Source organism: Ciconia boyciana, chromosome 5 (genome assembly GCF_034638445.1).
Source record: "Ciconia boyciana chromosome 5, ASM3463844v1, whole genome shotgun sequence".
In the NCBI taxonomy this organism is placed as follows: Eukaryota; Metazoa; Chordata; class Aves; order Ciconiiformes; family Ciconiidae; genus Ciconia; species Ciconia boyciana.
Genome location: NC_132938.1, coordinates 69,187,767 through 69,201,549, shown reverse-complemented (window position 1 = coordinate 69,201,549; position 13,783 = coordinate 69,187,767). Strand labels below are relative to the sequence as shown.

Genomic DNA, 13,783 nt, shown 5'->3' with positions numbered 1-13,783 from the left:
AGAATGTAGTAATGTGCTTTTTCTTCACCATAATAACAATAAACCAGAAGACTGCCAATGCAACCCACTAAAGCTGGAAAGATTTTGTCACTGCTAGGAATAATAGCTTACTAGCCATGAACTCTTTTTTGTTTTCAATTCACATTGCTGATGACAGCCAAGCATAAAGCCACCCAAGCCTTAAAATGAGGTAAATCTGATACCAGCTGTCCAGCCACACATGCATAGATAGCACTCCTACTTAGCAAACTTTTAAAACTGATATTGTTATTTAGTACCTCTGGAAGTTTGTGCTGTTGTGACTGGTTTGGTTTTGGTACGAGCTAATTTAAAGCCTTCTCAGATAGTCCTTCACCTTGCTGTGCCCTAACGCACAATGTGCCATTTTTGGAATGGGAGTAGCACTGAGGTGTTCTGGCCTTCATCTTATGCTAGAATTGTACTATCATTCTTTTTTCTTTTTCTTCCTCTTTTTAAATAGAAGATCTAATCCATGTGGTTTCAGCTAAATGCAAGATATAGTGTCAAAAAATTAACTACAAGGCACAAAATAGGAAATTAGCATAAACATTTTCAAGTGGATAAAGACTTAATCAAAAAAGGGGAAAAAACCACCAAACCCCTGCAATAACCAGTTGTGCTGAAAGAGGAATTGTCATATAATTAGGTGATAATAAATGGAGCTGATAAAGAATGCTTTTGGAATCAATTGTATGCAACATTTTATTTCATGACCTTGGCACAAAAAGTAAGTATGCACTAATTGCATCTGCTGATAACCCAAAATTATGACACATTGTTGGTACTGGGGAATTGGTGTATTACAAGAAGCACTGTGTGACCTGAGGATTGAAGTACAAAAAATCCAAAGGAACTGAACAGCACAAAGGTCATGCATTTGCTAGTGATAACAAGGATATGTGCAATACATGGGGAACTGATCCAGTGAAAAAAGAGAGGAGAACAACCTGAGTTACTACTGAAATGCAAAATGACTACATTTCACAAATAAGATATAGCTGAAATAAAGGCAAATGTGATTCAGACAACATTTCTAGGAAAGACAGGGACATACTACTGTCATAGTTCAAGGTACTAGGGTAAAATACTACTTATAAAATGCTAGTACCTGGAATAGATTTTATACACCTCCAGCTATGCATTCATTTTTGGACAAGAAGGCAAAACACTGTATGCTTCTGAAAGATAATACATGCCCAAAACATATTAGCAGCATGACTATTTCAACAGAAAATTAGTTTTTAGACTCAAACTTTAGCACGTAAATGCAAACATTTATTTTAAATTTCAGTTTCCTCTGAAACCTACCTTTCAATTTACAAGACTGAGTGTATAAAAGTGACCAGGGATCACCGGATGCACCACTTAATTGAACATTTTGAGAAATAAATTAGCTTTTCTGTGAAAGAGAACTGGTAAGAATGTAGAAAACTGGTTCAGGTGTATTTGAAATACATTACTTCAATTTCTTCTAAGTGATTTTGTGCAACATTTAATAGGAATTTAAAATCTGGCAGGGATGGTACCCTTCCAAACAGAGATGAGAACGATTTGCCCCACTGCACTATCTCCTCAAATCTGTTTGCTTTCCATTGGATCTAGTCTCAGTCAAGACTTAGTAATGGACAGAATTCACAGCTAAGCTTCATACATTCATACAAATCATGGTAGTAATTTTACATTCTTCTGTAAAATGCAGGTTGAAAGTCTGCACTGAGGCTCGAACTTTGTCTGTTAACCCCCAAAGACCATTTCTTCCAAACAGGCATTTCATTTATTTTTAAATAGCAGATGAGTTGTTAGGAAGTTTTGTTTTGACTATCTGGATGGAAATGGGTTCTGCCTAGACATGCCCAAGAGACGTTAGCCTTCTTAGCTTGAATAATCCTTTGGAAGAAGTGCGACTAGGTATCAAGTGACTAGGTATCAAGTTTGTGAACTGTGAGGTAGAAGATCTGAATCCAAGTGGAACACAGTGGAGAAAAACTGGTATAAAAGGGCATAGCATCTCCAGATAAGGCCCAACTCCACCAAAGTAATATGCAGGGTAAGGGCCTGATCTTAAACATTGGTTGTGGTGCTGCTAGAAGCATGCAAGTGTCCTCACAGCTTTTTAGCTTAATGAGAAAAGAGAGCGCCTTGTGTAGTAGAACTAAAATAGACAGCTGCATGTGATTTTCTCTTGTTTCTGTAAACTTGCCTCTACAATGGCAACTCGTAAATGTTCTGTTAATGTTCTACTACAGTAAAATATGTTTATTCTTCTAACTTTTCCTAGCTTGAGGGTAGTTTCTGAGTGGCTGACAAGCCTCTCCATTATAGGGGCTAGTGATTTGCAGTAAGTCTCTCTTACAGTATGCTCCAGCCCAAACTAGGCTCCAGAGCTGCAAAGGCCTTCCACTACACTGTACAAGCTCAGCTAAGAGCTAGCAACACAGCATCTCTGTTTGGGAAAAGAGATTTCCCAGTGAAAAATATAAACCAGTGTATCCTTCATATAAAAGGAGACAGCAAGGGGATTGCTCAGGGGATAACAGAAGCATGTATGTCAGGAATGCAGAAAGCAAAATACTGTTATGTTGGAAATCCCTTGCTGAATTTGTATGCAGTGCAGGTTTTGGTAATTAGTATTATACAGAAGAACCTGAAAATAACAAAATAAGAATGTAATCCATTCAGTCTTTACCAAGAATATACAGAGCCTGGAAGGACCTGACTTAAACCTAATTATATAATATATCAAATCTAATAAGGGAACTTCACTGAAGATTTCCCACAGACAGTAGAAGATCCAGACTTACTCATTCCTTTCCTTTTTTTTTTTTAATTCCCCCCCCCCCCCCCCTTGCAGTACCAGTTCTAAATCACCAAAAACAGAGTGCAGAATTGCTTAAGATAAGCTGGAAAGCCAATAGTGATCTCAGAGTATTCTACCAGATAAAGTAAACATTAAAAAAACACTAGAGAGGATATTGATCTTAGATATTCCTCTTACATTTGTCCTACATTAAACTGTATCTTAGTGTTTTCCTCCTTTATAGTTTCTGCTTTAGATGGTAATTCAGAAAAGTGCAAGTTGAAAACAGTGTATGTGATAAACCTGGTATAACCCCACCCACTGGCTGATACAGGAATACCAATTGCAGCAATACTGACTGAGTAAATCCTAGAGTAATCCTTTACCTTCTAATCTATGGATTAACCAAAAAGATCACTATCAGCAAAAACTGCTCAATCACTAAGAGATCATAAGAGAAATGTTAAACTAGTGTATTTCTTACTACACCCTTTAAAGACTGTGAGTTCCCAACAGAAGTGATTGAAGACTTGACCAAGATTTTATACATGCCAGATTTCACTCACATAAACAGATATTTAAGGCACAAATATTCTAATATAATAGTCTATAATAAAACTATTTAAACACAGCCTGCTAGTGGTGAATTCAAGATTCACAATCAAGAACCCTAGTGTCTCTGAAGTACTTGAGAAATCATTAAGTTACGGAGCTCTTTCTTTATGAAAATAATTATATAAATTTATATGCACCAAGAAAAATAAAGTCACAGGTTAACATTCATTAGGCTGTAAAGTTCTGTTACCAGAACAACATATTTGAACCGGTTACCAGGAGCAACAGTGCACTGTATCAATAACCAAATGTTTAGTATTTGGGACTCTGGGAAAAATTGGGAAACTTCTGCCCTGATCAACTTTTGTACCTGGGAAGCACTTTTTGCACCATTAACACGGAAGGCTTGCAAATCAATGATCCCAATTCTTCTGCAAATCAAAGCGTGCAGGTACAAACAGGAGCGAATTAATTACGTTAGAATTTATGGGGGAGATCCTAGTCAGTTAAAGTCTTTAAGGTATACATTTGAGCTCAAATTCAATGTTGACAGTATCCAGTGAAGCCAAATAATTTCAGATAGGTTTGGCAGGGATCTCAGAAGTTACTAAACTTGTAAACATTTCCACTGGCACCTCTTGCAGGACTTTGGCATACTTAAAAAAACCAGTCTTGTCTAGTTTTGGAGAAGACCTGAAAACTAACTGATCCAGTTTAGGTGCAGAAGTATGAAACCCAGCCTCCTAGACTGACTTTCATGTCTCAGTCCTAAAAATTGAAGTCTATTAGAAGTTCAAAGCCTTTTCATCATGCACTTAACCTGTTCCCAGCAGGGAGAATTCAACCTTTTTACTTTCCCTTAAAGTTAAACCTCAATTCTGACAGTTTGACAAAGCATGATTAGCAGAACATACATTTTTATTTGACTCCCTCCAGCTGTAACAGTACATATGTGTATACACATACATACTGTCTACTTGTCCGGCAGAAGGATGTATCACTAAGGCAATGTAGGCAAGTTCAGGTGGTCTCCCTAATAGCAGAAAGCTTGCTCAGTTTACTTTTTTTATTTTTAAGTGTAAGGCTTTAAAAGTCATCATTTATAAAGCTATATCAGGTACAGCTCAGTACAGACACACATACTTATGATGTTAATGAAGTGACACATGTGAATATAATGGTATTAACCTGTTTTGGTACATTTAAAAAATGACAACATCTAAAAGCTTTAAGGCATCATTTCTTTTGATTTATCCCGTAGTCATTAATTTGAAAACCAGAGCACAGATGATTAGATACTACGGTGACAGACCAAACTCAGATGTCTTATGTATATGAACCTGTGTAGACAGACCTTTTCAATTGTTCCCTCACTTGCTGCTAAAGCTACACATTCCTTCTGCAACGTAACTCTCCTAGCGTACATGAAAAAAAAATTAAGAAGTTGAATATTATTAAATTAAATATCTACCTGAGAGCTTCATGAGGAGCTCAGATGCTGCCTTCACTGACATGTCCTGCCTCATCACATTTGCCTGTGCTTCCTGTGGCTTGAGTTTCTCCTCAGGGATGTTTGGAGCTGAGGCTTCGGATTCCTGGCTGAACACATAGCTGGACTGAGACAAGGCTGAACTTGGAGCTTCTTCATCCTTAGGCTCCTCTTTCACTTTAAATTTAGGAGTCAAGGGCTCTTTTTGATTTGCAGCTGTCAAGAGAAGGAAAGAAGTGAGACTTAGTGAGGTATGTAATATATAATCACAGAGCAGCTAGTAAAGGAAGAAACCATAACCTTAGAAATGCTAGAGCAGGTACTGGAAGCAAGCATGTCAAACAGTATTCAAAGATATTTCAAGAGGTAAGTAAACTTCTGCATCTTTTGTACAAAGGGACAGTTTTGAAACACAAAAACTGCAGGTACCAGAGCTCAAGAAACCATCCTTCTCCTCTTATTTTTTTGCCCCTACTCCTCCTAAAAGCATTCCCCCGGTCATTGGTTTGTAGGTCTTCTATAGGCTTGATGGAAGTTTAAAACATCATTTCACATAAGGGCAAATTTGGCAAAGCCCATGGGTACTACATACTGAGTTCTTAAAGCATGGAAAAGAGGCAAGAGATGAAGAGTAGAAAGATAGGAAACCTAAGAGGGGAGTAAAAGGGAAAAGAACAGCTAATTCTTAGGTCCTAAAAGTTGGTTTTTGTTAAGAAAGAGAACAGAGGGATTTTCAGAAGACAGCTGTGCACTGGAAGATGCTATTAGAGCACTGTTCCAGGTTCTACATCTATAAAAAAGAAAGAGAGCAAGTTTAAAATAATCCTTTCAAATACTCCATGTAAGCAGCTGCACAGCCTCAAAGAAGGGTGCAGAGACCTTGGGACTACTTAAAATCTACACACTGAACAACATTGTTCTCAAACAGTCTTTCCAAAACCCCTTGACAGTGGTAGATCCTTTGCACTGCGTTTGGTTGAAGGGATAAAACCAAGAACACCTCTTAAACAATACTTCCAAACCCGAGAAATATAAATTCACAGGCAGACTGCAAGACAAACAGGAAGCTAAAGAAGTTGCACTATTTTTCAGCAGCTCTTCTTATAATTCTTTATGTTTCACCATTAAGAGATACTTCTTTCTCTGTCTCTTAGTGGCTTTTTCATGTTCAAAATTTCACTTTAAATTCCCAGTAACACACAGCCGATGACTTGTTCAGTGCCCCAAACTTTGAAAAGTTTACATCTTTCTCACCTCTCTAAACCTCTGTCTCCACAAATAGGAAAGATAGAGCATCGTCCCCATTTTGTTATCTTTCTAAGCTCTCTCACCATTTACCTCACTACCTCTCCTACATATTTTCCTCCTTCCACATGACAATCCCCTGCCTACCCTCATGACTCTTGCAGATGAGCTCTGTCAAATCTCACTCAGACCACGTAAGAAGGATGTACCCCACTCACCCCTTTCACAGGCTGCACCAGCGCACTAGAAGCCAACATGCATTGCCTGCTGCAGAGAGCCGTTTGTTTTACAAACCCATTATGTGAACAGGAAAAGCCGAGGAACTGGCGTATCACAGGGATGGCAATATCCAACTGAAGGGGCAGGGTACTAACAGGTCAAATCAACCCAACAAAATCTGGCAACATTAAGCCCTCAGTCTGCTTTCTCCTCCACTTCACTGCTTCTTACCTACTCTCCGGCTCCTCACTTTCCTGGCTTATTTCCTCAGATACTCTCCTTCTCAGCAGTTCCCCCAAAGTCTGACTCCTAGAGAATCTGAATTCCTGCATCCCACTGTCAAGTGCTCATCATCTCCCAGAGACCTCAGCCCTAAAATATGGGGTACAATTGTTATCTTTATCACAAATAGACACTTCCGTTTCCTACTTTGAGCTTTGTTCATTTTCACACTGTCCATTGTTTTGTGGATTTCTTTGTGTTTGTTTTTTTTTAATTTATTTTTTAAAGCTACTACATTACCCTGTAACACAACACTTATATCTTTACTGTTTATACTCCAGGGTTGTTGGATTTTCCTCCTTTCTTATTGGTTGGCAAGCCATTACCAAAGAACAAGATTAAAGTAAGTGGTATAAACAGTGTACACATAAGCAGCATGTACATACATATTGGTGCTAGTCACTACTTCAGAAGTTAAATTACCTTATATGTGTAAGTTTTAATATGACCTACAAGAACTTTTACCAGCATTAGGAATTTATTTTTCCTTTTTTAAAAAAACAGAGCAAAAGCAGAAATATGAAACATTAAAGCATGCTTTAATTCATCAAAATACAGGTTAAGGCTCTCAAACCAACATTAACTTTACCAACGTACTTACAAAAAAAAAAATCCATCTATCTTCTTTATCCAGGCCTACATCTTTCCAGCTCAGTCTGTTCTGGGGTTTGACCTGGGGTGATGAATGGTCACCAAAAAAAAGACCCAAACCTTCTATGCCACACTACCTTCTGCATTCCTTCTCTTTTAAAACACACCACTCTAGCTGCTACTGATATGAAAAATACCTCCACCAGGAGCTGAGTGCAACTAATAGAGAGCATTCTGCCTGAACCTTCAGAGAACCTGGAGAAAAAAAAACTTTTGAATTTATTCATTTCAAGAAGGTAGTAATTCAAAATGTCCTGGAAAATAAAGGAAACATGAGACTGAGTGAAGAGGTAAAGATGACCCACTGAGAACAATCATTAACCTGTGAAGCCAGCTATGTTTCTGTCCGTGAACCAGGTAGAGGAAGCACTATAGACCAGATCAGCATACACTTTTACCATTTAAAATACAGAGGTGATATTAAGCTCACATACATGGATCACTGTAAGTTTGCAGCCATTACACCATGGTCCATTATAAGCCAGGTTACAAACAATTTAAAACATCCATATACAAATAGAATCACTGTAACAGAATTCATATATCATCACAGCCTTAATCTAGGAGCTTTTTTCAGAGTCAGGCACTATAGTATGCAGTGGCAGATGCCTTATGGATTCCCCTACCACAAGAAGGAAGATCAAAGGGGGCGCTTTGGAAGAAATTAGCATTTATTAAACCTTCTTATCACCAAGCCAAAACTCAGCGCCAATTTGACCCAATCCAAGGGCAGGTGTCAAGTGGTACCTCTATGCTCTTCATGCCAGGGTATTCTCAAAATCTACTGAGATGAAGCCAAGTTCTAATACCTCAGAGAACAAAAAATTCAAGGTAGGTCACATCAGAGTTTAAATAGTTTCATGATAGTGACACACACAGAATGACTTGAACAGGGCATCCATCCAGTTTCCCTCCTTTCCTGTGTCTCACTTTCCCATTCTCTCTCTACCCCACACATTCTCTCTCCTACTGTGACAGCACATGCTGCTATAAGCCACTGCTCCCTCACACTTCTGAGCCACCACCCGGGATAACAATGCTAAAACTATGTTGACAACAAATCTACCAGCACATCAGCTATAATCTAAATGAGCTCTTCATGAGATCTGTATGTCCCTGTGTGTCTACAAGACATTACCTATGAGAAATATAAAACACGGTCAGGGTCCCACAATCCAGAGGAAGTCCTGAAAATGTGCATTTGGCAGTTTTATGTGAAGGGGAAAAGAAACCCAGACTATTGTTCTTACCAATGTTGCTGTTTCTGCCTACTCTAGCTGCTTTGCTTTGGACAGAAGATAGAATAAATAAATTAGGAAAGAAGTAGGAGTTTATTTCTTTAATTAACTGAAATCACATTCCTTGAACTGACCACACTTTCCAAAAATCAAACATTTTAATTGTAGACAAATCACAAAAATAGAAGAGTTATTTACCTCATTTTTGTTCCCTCGGAAAACAAAAACAAATTAAATCAGACAACTATTGGGTCTGATCAGACCCAACTGTTTCAATTAATGGGGCTTTTGCTTCAATTAATGGGGCTTTTACTCTTTCTTGAAATATACTAAAGCAGATTCCAATGTAAATGAAGCCTAAATAGAACCACAAATTAAAAAAGGGGGAGGTTGTCCAGTCTATCAGATCCATACATGAAAACTAGAGGGGGAAAAAAAAAAACAAAACCAAAACAAAAAACCAAACCACTCCAAACCCAACAAAAATTGCCACCACCCTTGCTTCTGTCCCATCTTGGATCTACAATTATGGGCAGAATTGCTAACACACGGGAAATAGCAACTATGATGCATCCACTAGTCATATTAGGGAGAACAATAAACAGATGTGAGAAAAATCATTGCAAATAAGGGAAATAAAAGTTGACTGAGACCAGTTTTTAAAAAAACCCTATGATTGAGGAATCTTTTAAAAATTAGTACTAGACAAGGATTAAAAAGATGATGTTGAAGTCTATTAAGTATATTTGAACTACAAAATTATTACTCCCCAGAAGGAATAGCATCTTCTATCTACATACAAAAGTAGATACACATACATATACTTAATTTGTATTTAACTTACGTTCATCCTGAGCTGCAATGAGAACAGACTGAAGGATGTGTTGCCTGCAGACTGAATCCAGAAAACCCAACAATTTAATTTTGAAATATACAACGAGGAAAAAAAAAACCCAAAACATCACCTAGCAAATGCAACCAACAGGCAGAAGTATCTCAAGCAGGGTTGATAATTCTCCATTCATTCCATTGCCAAAAAAAAAATCAAATCAAAGAAGATTCCAGACTGCTGATTTTTATCTTCCTGGAAACTGGAATCATTTGATCTGTTTGGCAAAAGTAGATGATGAAAGTTATAACGCTTTCCTCAAACTGCCAAATGCCACAAGAAAAGCTTTGGGCATCTGCCACTAATCTGAAACACTCTGGTAGAAGCTGCTAACTGCATCAGTCCACTTACGAGGATTTCTAAATGCTCAAAATGTTTACAATTGAAAGAGGAAAAATGGGCTGATTACTTCAAGCCAAGCTCAATGTTACAAGTCACAGTCAGCAAGGAGTTGGTCACTGTTCCATCTGTCTGAGCAAAGAACATAAGAAAAAAAAAAGAATCCACAACAAAAATGCTGCCACAAAAGAGACCATAAGAAAAAGCATCTACAGAGTCCGGGTCAAAAGGAACTGTGATGAAAATGCCACAGTACACCGCTGCACCATATTATTTTACAAGTGATGCCTGACTACAGCTACAAAGATGAGAGAGAGCAGGCCAGTCATGGCTGAGGGAAAAGGGGAAAGTCAGGACACATTCCAAAAGGCACTGCAAATTGAACTGATCTCCTTGAGATCTTGCAGGAAAACCTCCCTTTGTGATTATCCTCAGAGCCATGCCAAGAGAACCATGGCATGACTTCTACCTGAGGAAGTAAGGACAGCATTTTATCCAGGTCCTACTGGAGCTAGAGCATCTGAATGACACAGGGAACCTTCCATTCCAGGTGGCAAGTTGTGAGCTGCGGTTGTCAAAAGAAACCAAGGACCTTTGACAGATCAGTTTCACAGCATTTGGAAGACACATTTTCCCCAACACTGGGTATCATCATCCTGAAGGCAGCTGTGGTCAATAAAGGGTATGACTTGAATCTTCTACTATTTTCACTCTAGTAACTGAAACGTGCACAGGTGTTGACATCCTGCATAGAGACTATGGCTTATATTTGATGACATTCAAGAAGTAAGGGGTACAAACACTGCAGAAGAAGCCACTAGTGAGCTAATTGCTTCACAAAGAAAAATCTATGCTATTGGAACCTGTTGGAGAATCTCCAGGCTAAAATCCAATTGGTCTGATAAATTATGTTCAACTTATTAAACATAGAGGCTGTCTACCCTGTAAGTGGCCCAAAAGGAGAAATACTGTTCTTCTGGCAGGACAGCCTAGCTGGTGTCTCATTTCTTTTTAGTGCCTTCTGCCCTGGAGTATTAATCTGTCCCAGAGCACCTCATGTTACCTACCCCTCCTGGGAGTGCTAACTCAATTACTTCTAATTTTCAAAGCCCTCTACTCTGCCCTCAGCCAAATAAACTAACCTACAGGGCTCCAAGGAAGAGGATGGGAACTATCAATGAAAAAGCTACTCTATGACTCAAGGGCGCTCAGCATAAAAACATTTCTTTTTACCAAAGCAGTGTAATGGCAGAATAGACAATCATGAGAAGTATGATGATGCCAAGACTTGCCAACTCTGGGCTTTGAGAGACCACTTAAAATATGAGGTCTTCCAAACCATCTTGCTTAAGTATGTTAAAAATGTGCAAGCAGAAGCTAAGAAAAGGCCAGCTAACTATCCTGATCTTCTCTAAAGCTGCTTTGCATTCAAGGAGCTGTAGTCAAGCAAAATGAGACACAGCACTGGAGAATGACCAGTCCTCCTACTGTGTCCTCAAAATTTCACAATGTTCTAGTCGAAGTGGAATAGAGGAATTAAGCAAATTGCTAAGGCACCTGTAGGACCACACATCCCTCCATGCCCTAAGATGTCTGTTATACAGCCAAAGTCCCACCTGCTGAACAACGTTATAATATCTGCCAAGACCATCTTCTCCTTTCTGGGTAAAAATCAAAATAACAGCAGAATAGGTAGAATGCTGGGGAAGCTGGAGAAAAGAGAGGGAGGAAAGTGAAAGGAGCAAAAGGAAATTTGTTGCTGACAGGAAAGAATTGTTTGCAGTATGGAAATTTCTTCCCTCTACAAAGGAACAGAAACAGAGAAGGAGAGAAACACCACCAGACTGACCTTTATGTTTGTTTAAGAAAACAAAAACCTAACCAAACTATCAGTGATGATTGAACCAACAATGCCTTTGATTCCCATTTTGGATAGATGTGACAGAAAGGCTCATGAGCTAGGACTTCTGCCCAGAGTAATAGTGTAATCAGGGAAGCAAAAGACCCATCAGACCTAGTCTAGTCTTATACTACAAGTATAAGAGTTTGTGTAGATATTAAAACTAAATTGTAAGCACAGAGCTGGTCCAGAATCATACTCACGTCTTCTTTTAAGTTGCATTGGGCTGAGTACACAAAAAAGCAGTTTGTTATCCTGCATTTTAAATGACTGAATTAGAACAGAGTCTACACTGCTTTATCTTGCTAAATTGTACATATTCCTTCAAGGTGTAAAACATGATGGATATGATTTTAAGGATGTTGGGAAATTGTGGATGTGAATTGCTGCAATTGCTGAAAAGAGATTATAAGGGTGGTGATATATCAGTGGCAAAGATTAGTACAAGCTTTTATTTGCCCAAGTTTTAATTAGCCATGCTATTGCCCTTTTTCAGTTTTATTTTAAAGTAAAGGTCTATATGGAAATTATGAAAATGTGAGTCTAGAGAGAGACTTCAAAGAGAGATCTTGATGACATCAGGGGTATTTACACTGACAGCAGCATTATGGAATTCACAGTATTTTTAAATTAAGGACATGGCTCAATAATTGCCAGTCCTGTGCGCTTACATATTCTAATTGAAATTTTACATTCTGGCATAAACTATGAATCCTAAATATAGGCAACGTGGTCTTTTCTTTGGAACTTGCTACACAAATACATAAATTATGACAATTTAATTGGACATGCTTTTATTTTATTAAAAATAGCTGTTTGAAGAGTTCAAGCCAGTCAGTTCAGTACTGTCAATGGCAAATGCTAAAACATTTCAAATTATTTGTGTTACCTTTAAGGAATGCAGTAATTTTCAAGAGCCAAACAGAACAAATAATCTAAGTGACTACTTAGCTTATCTACTAATATTTTCTACGTAGCTGTCTGATGATTTACTATTTCATTATTCCATTAATGGAATCAGCTAATAAAACATGAATGCTAAGTCCAAGTACTTTGGACAGTCACCTAAATCCCAAGGTGGCATTATTTTCCAAAATAAAGATTTGACTCCTCACACGATAGTGACAGCAGATATGACTTAAACTAGAGGAAAACATAGTTTCTCATTTGTTTAACAAGGCCAGCCCAAAACCCTCAGCATGTTATCTCTCCTTCCTTCTCTCTATTTTAATGTTTTTCCATGTGAGTAACTTGGGGAACATAAAAAGAACTGCAGAAGCAGGGCACACTCAATAATATACACCATCACAAGATGAAGAGACACGCTTTCTAGAGTAATGCACTTGGTGAACACAGAAAGGTGGGGGAGAGAGGCCAGCAATGAAGTATGCTTTACAATTACTGTTTCCACACAGAATTCCTTTGAGATCAATAGTGCAAGAATCCCATTCATTTTGATGGGATTCATTTATTTTCGAATGTTATGAAAAGTAACTGCAGCACATAACATAGGCACAGTAATAACTTCACTAGAGTATACCAGCCATTGTAATTTGGATCACTGTGAAAGCTGTTTTTTATTACAAAAGAAAACAAGCCTTAGAAGTAGGTGGAAGGACATGAGTATTTAAAGAGATGTGCTGTGTAATGTCTGCCACTGAAACCTTTGAAACAGGAAAAGCAAATACTCTGCAAATTAAGATATGAATGCAGTTACAAAGTTTCAATGTGGAATTAATGGACTGGGGGAAGAAAACATTCTGGCAAAGCACTGATCCAGTAAAGCATTCAGGCAACTTAAAGCATACAAGCAGTCCTACTGAAATAAGAAGGGGAAGATTTGAAGGTAAAAACATGCCCATGCTTAAATATTCTTCTGTTTATATGTTGAGTCATCTGCTAATTGTCTTTACAAACAGTAACCCTTTCCGAATTTAAATAAAATTTCAGAGAACCCTTTTAAATATCTTGTGAATTTAAAAGCATCTCCTACCTTAAACTAGGACCTAGAGAATGGAATCTGGAAAAAAATTCAACATTTGTTATTATTTTTAGATTTACATTTGGTGATTTGTGTCATGTCTTATTTCATAAAACAAGTAACTAAAAATCTTTCTGGCAAGCAATGGCACAGAGTTAGGGCTGAAGGGATCTCAGA

At 38.0% G+C, this 13,783-nt stretch overlaps 1 protein-coding gene across 2 annotated transcripts in view; it reads right to left on the bottom strand.

Annotated features, from left to right (window-relative positions):
* ZNF827 (zinc finger protein 827) overlaps positions 1-13,783 on the bottom strand; it is a 110,428-nt gene that overhangs the window by 50,711 nt on the left and 45,934 nt on the right. For both annotated transcript variants that reach the window (XR_012042703.1, XM_072862766.1), the window contains exon 5: positions 4,845-5,078. Coding sequence is in view for 1 of the 2 variants with exons in the window: in XM_072862766.1 (XP_072718867.1) it covers positions 4,845-5,078 (234 nt within the window). In the remaining variant the exon portion in view is untranslated. The remainder of the gene's footprint in view (positions 1-4,844; positions 5,079-13,783) is intronic.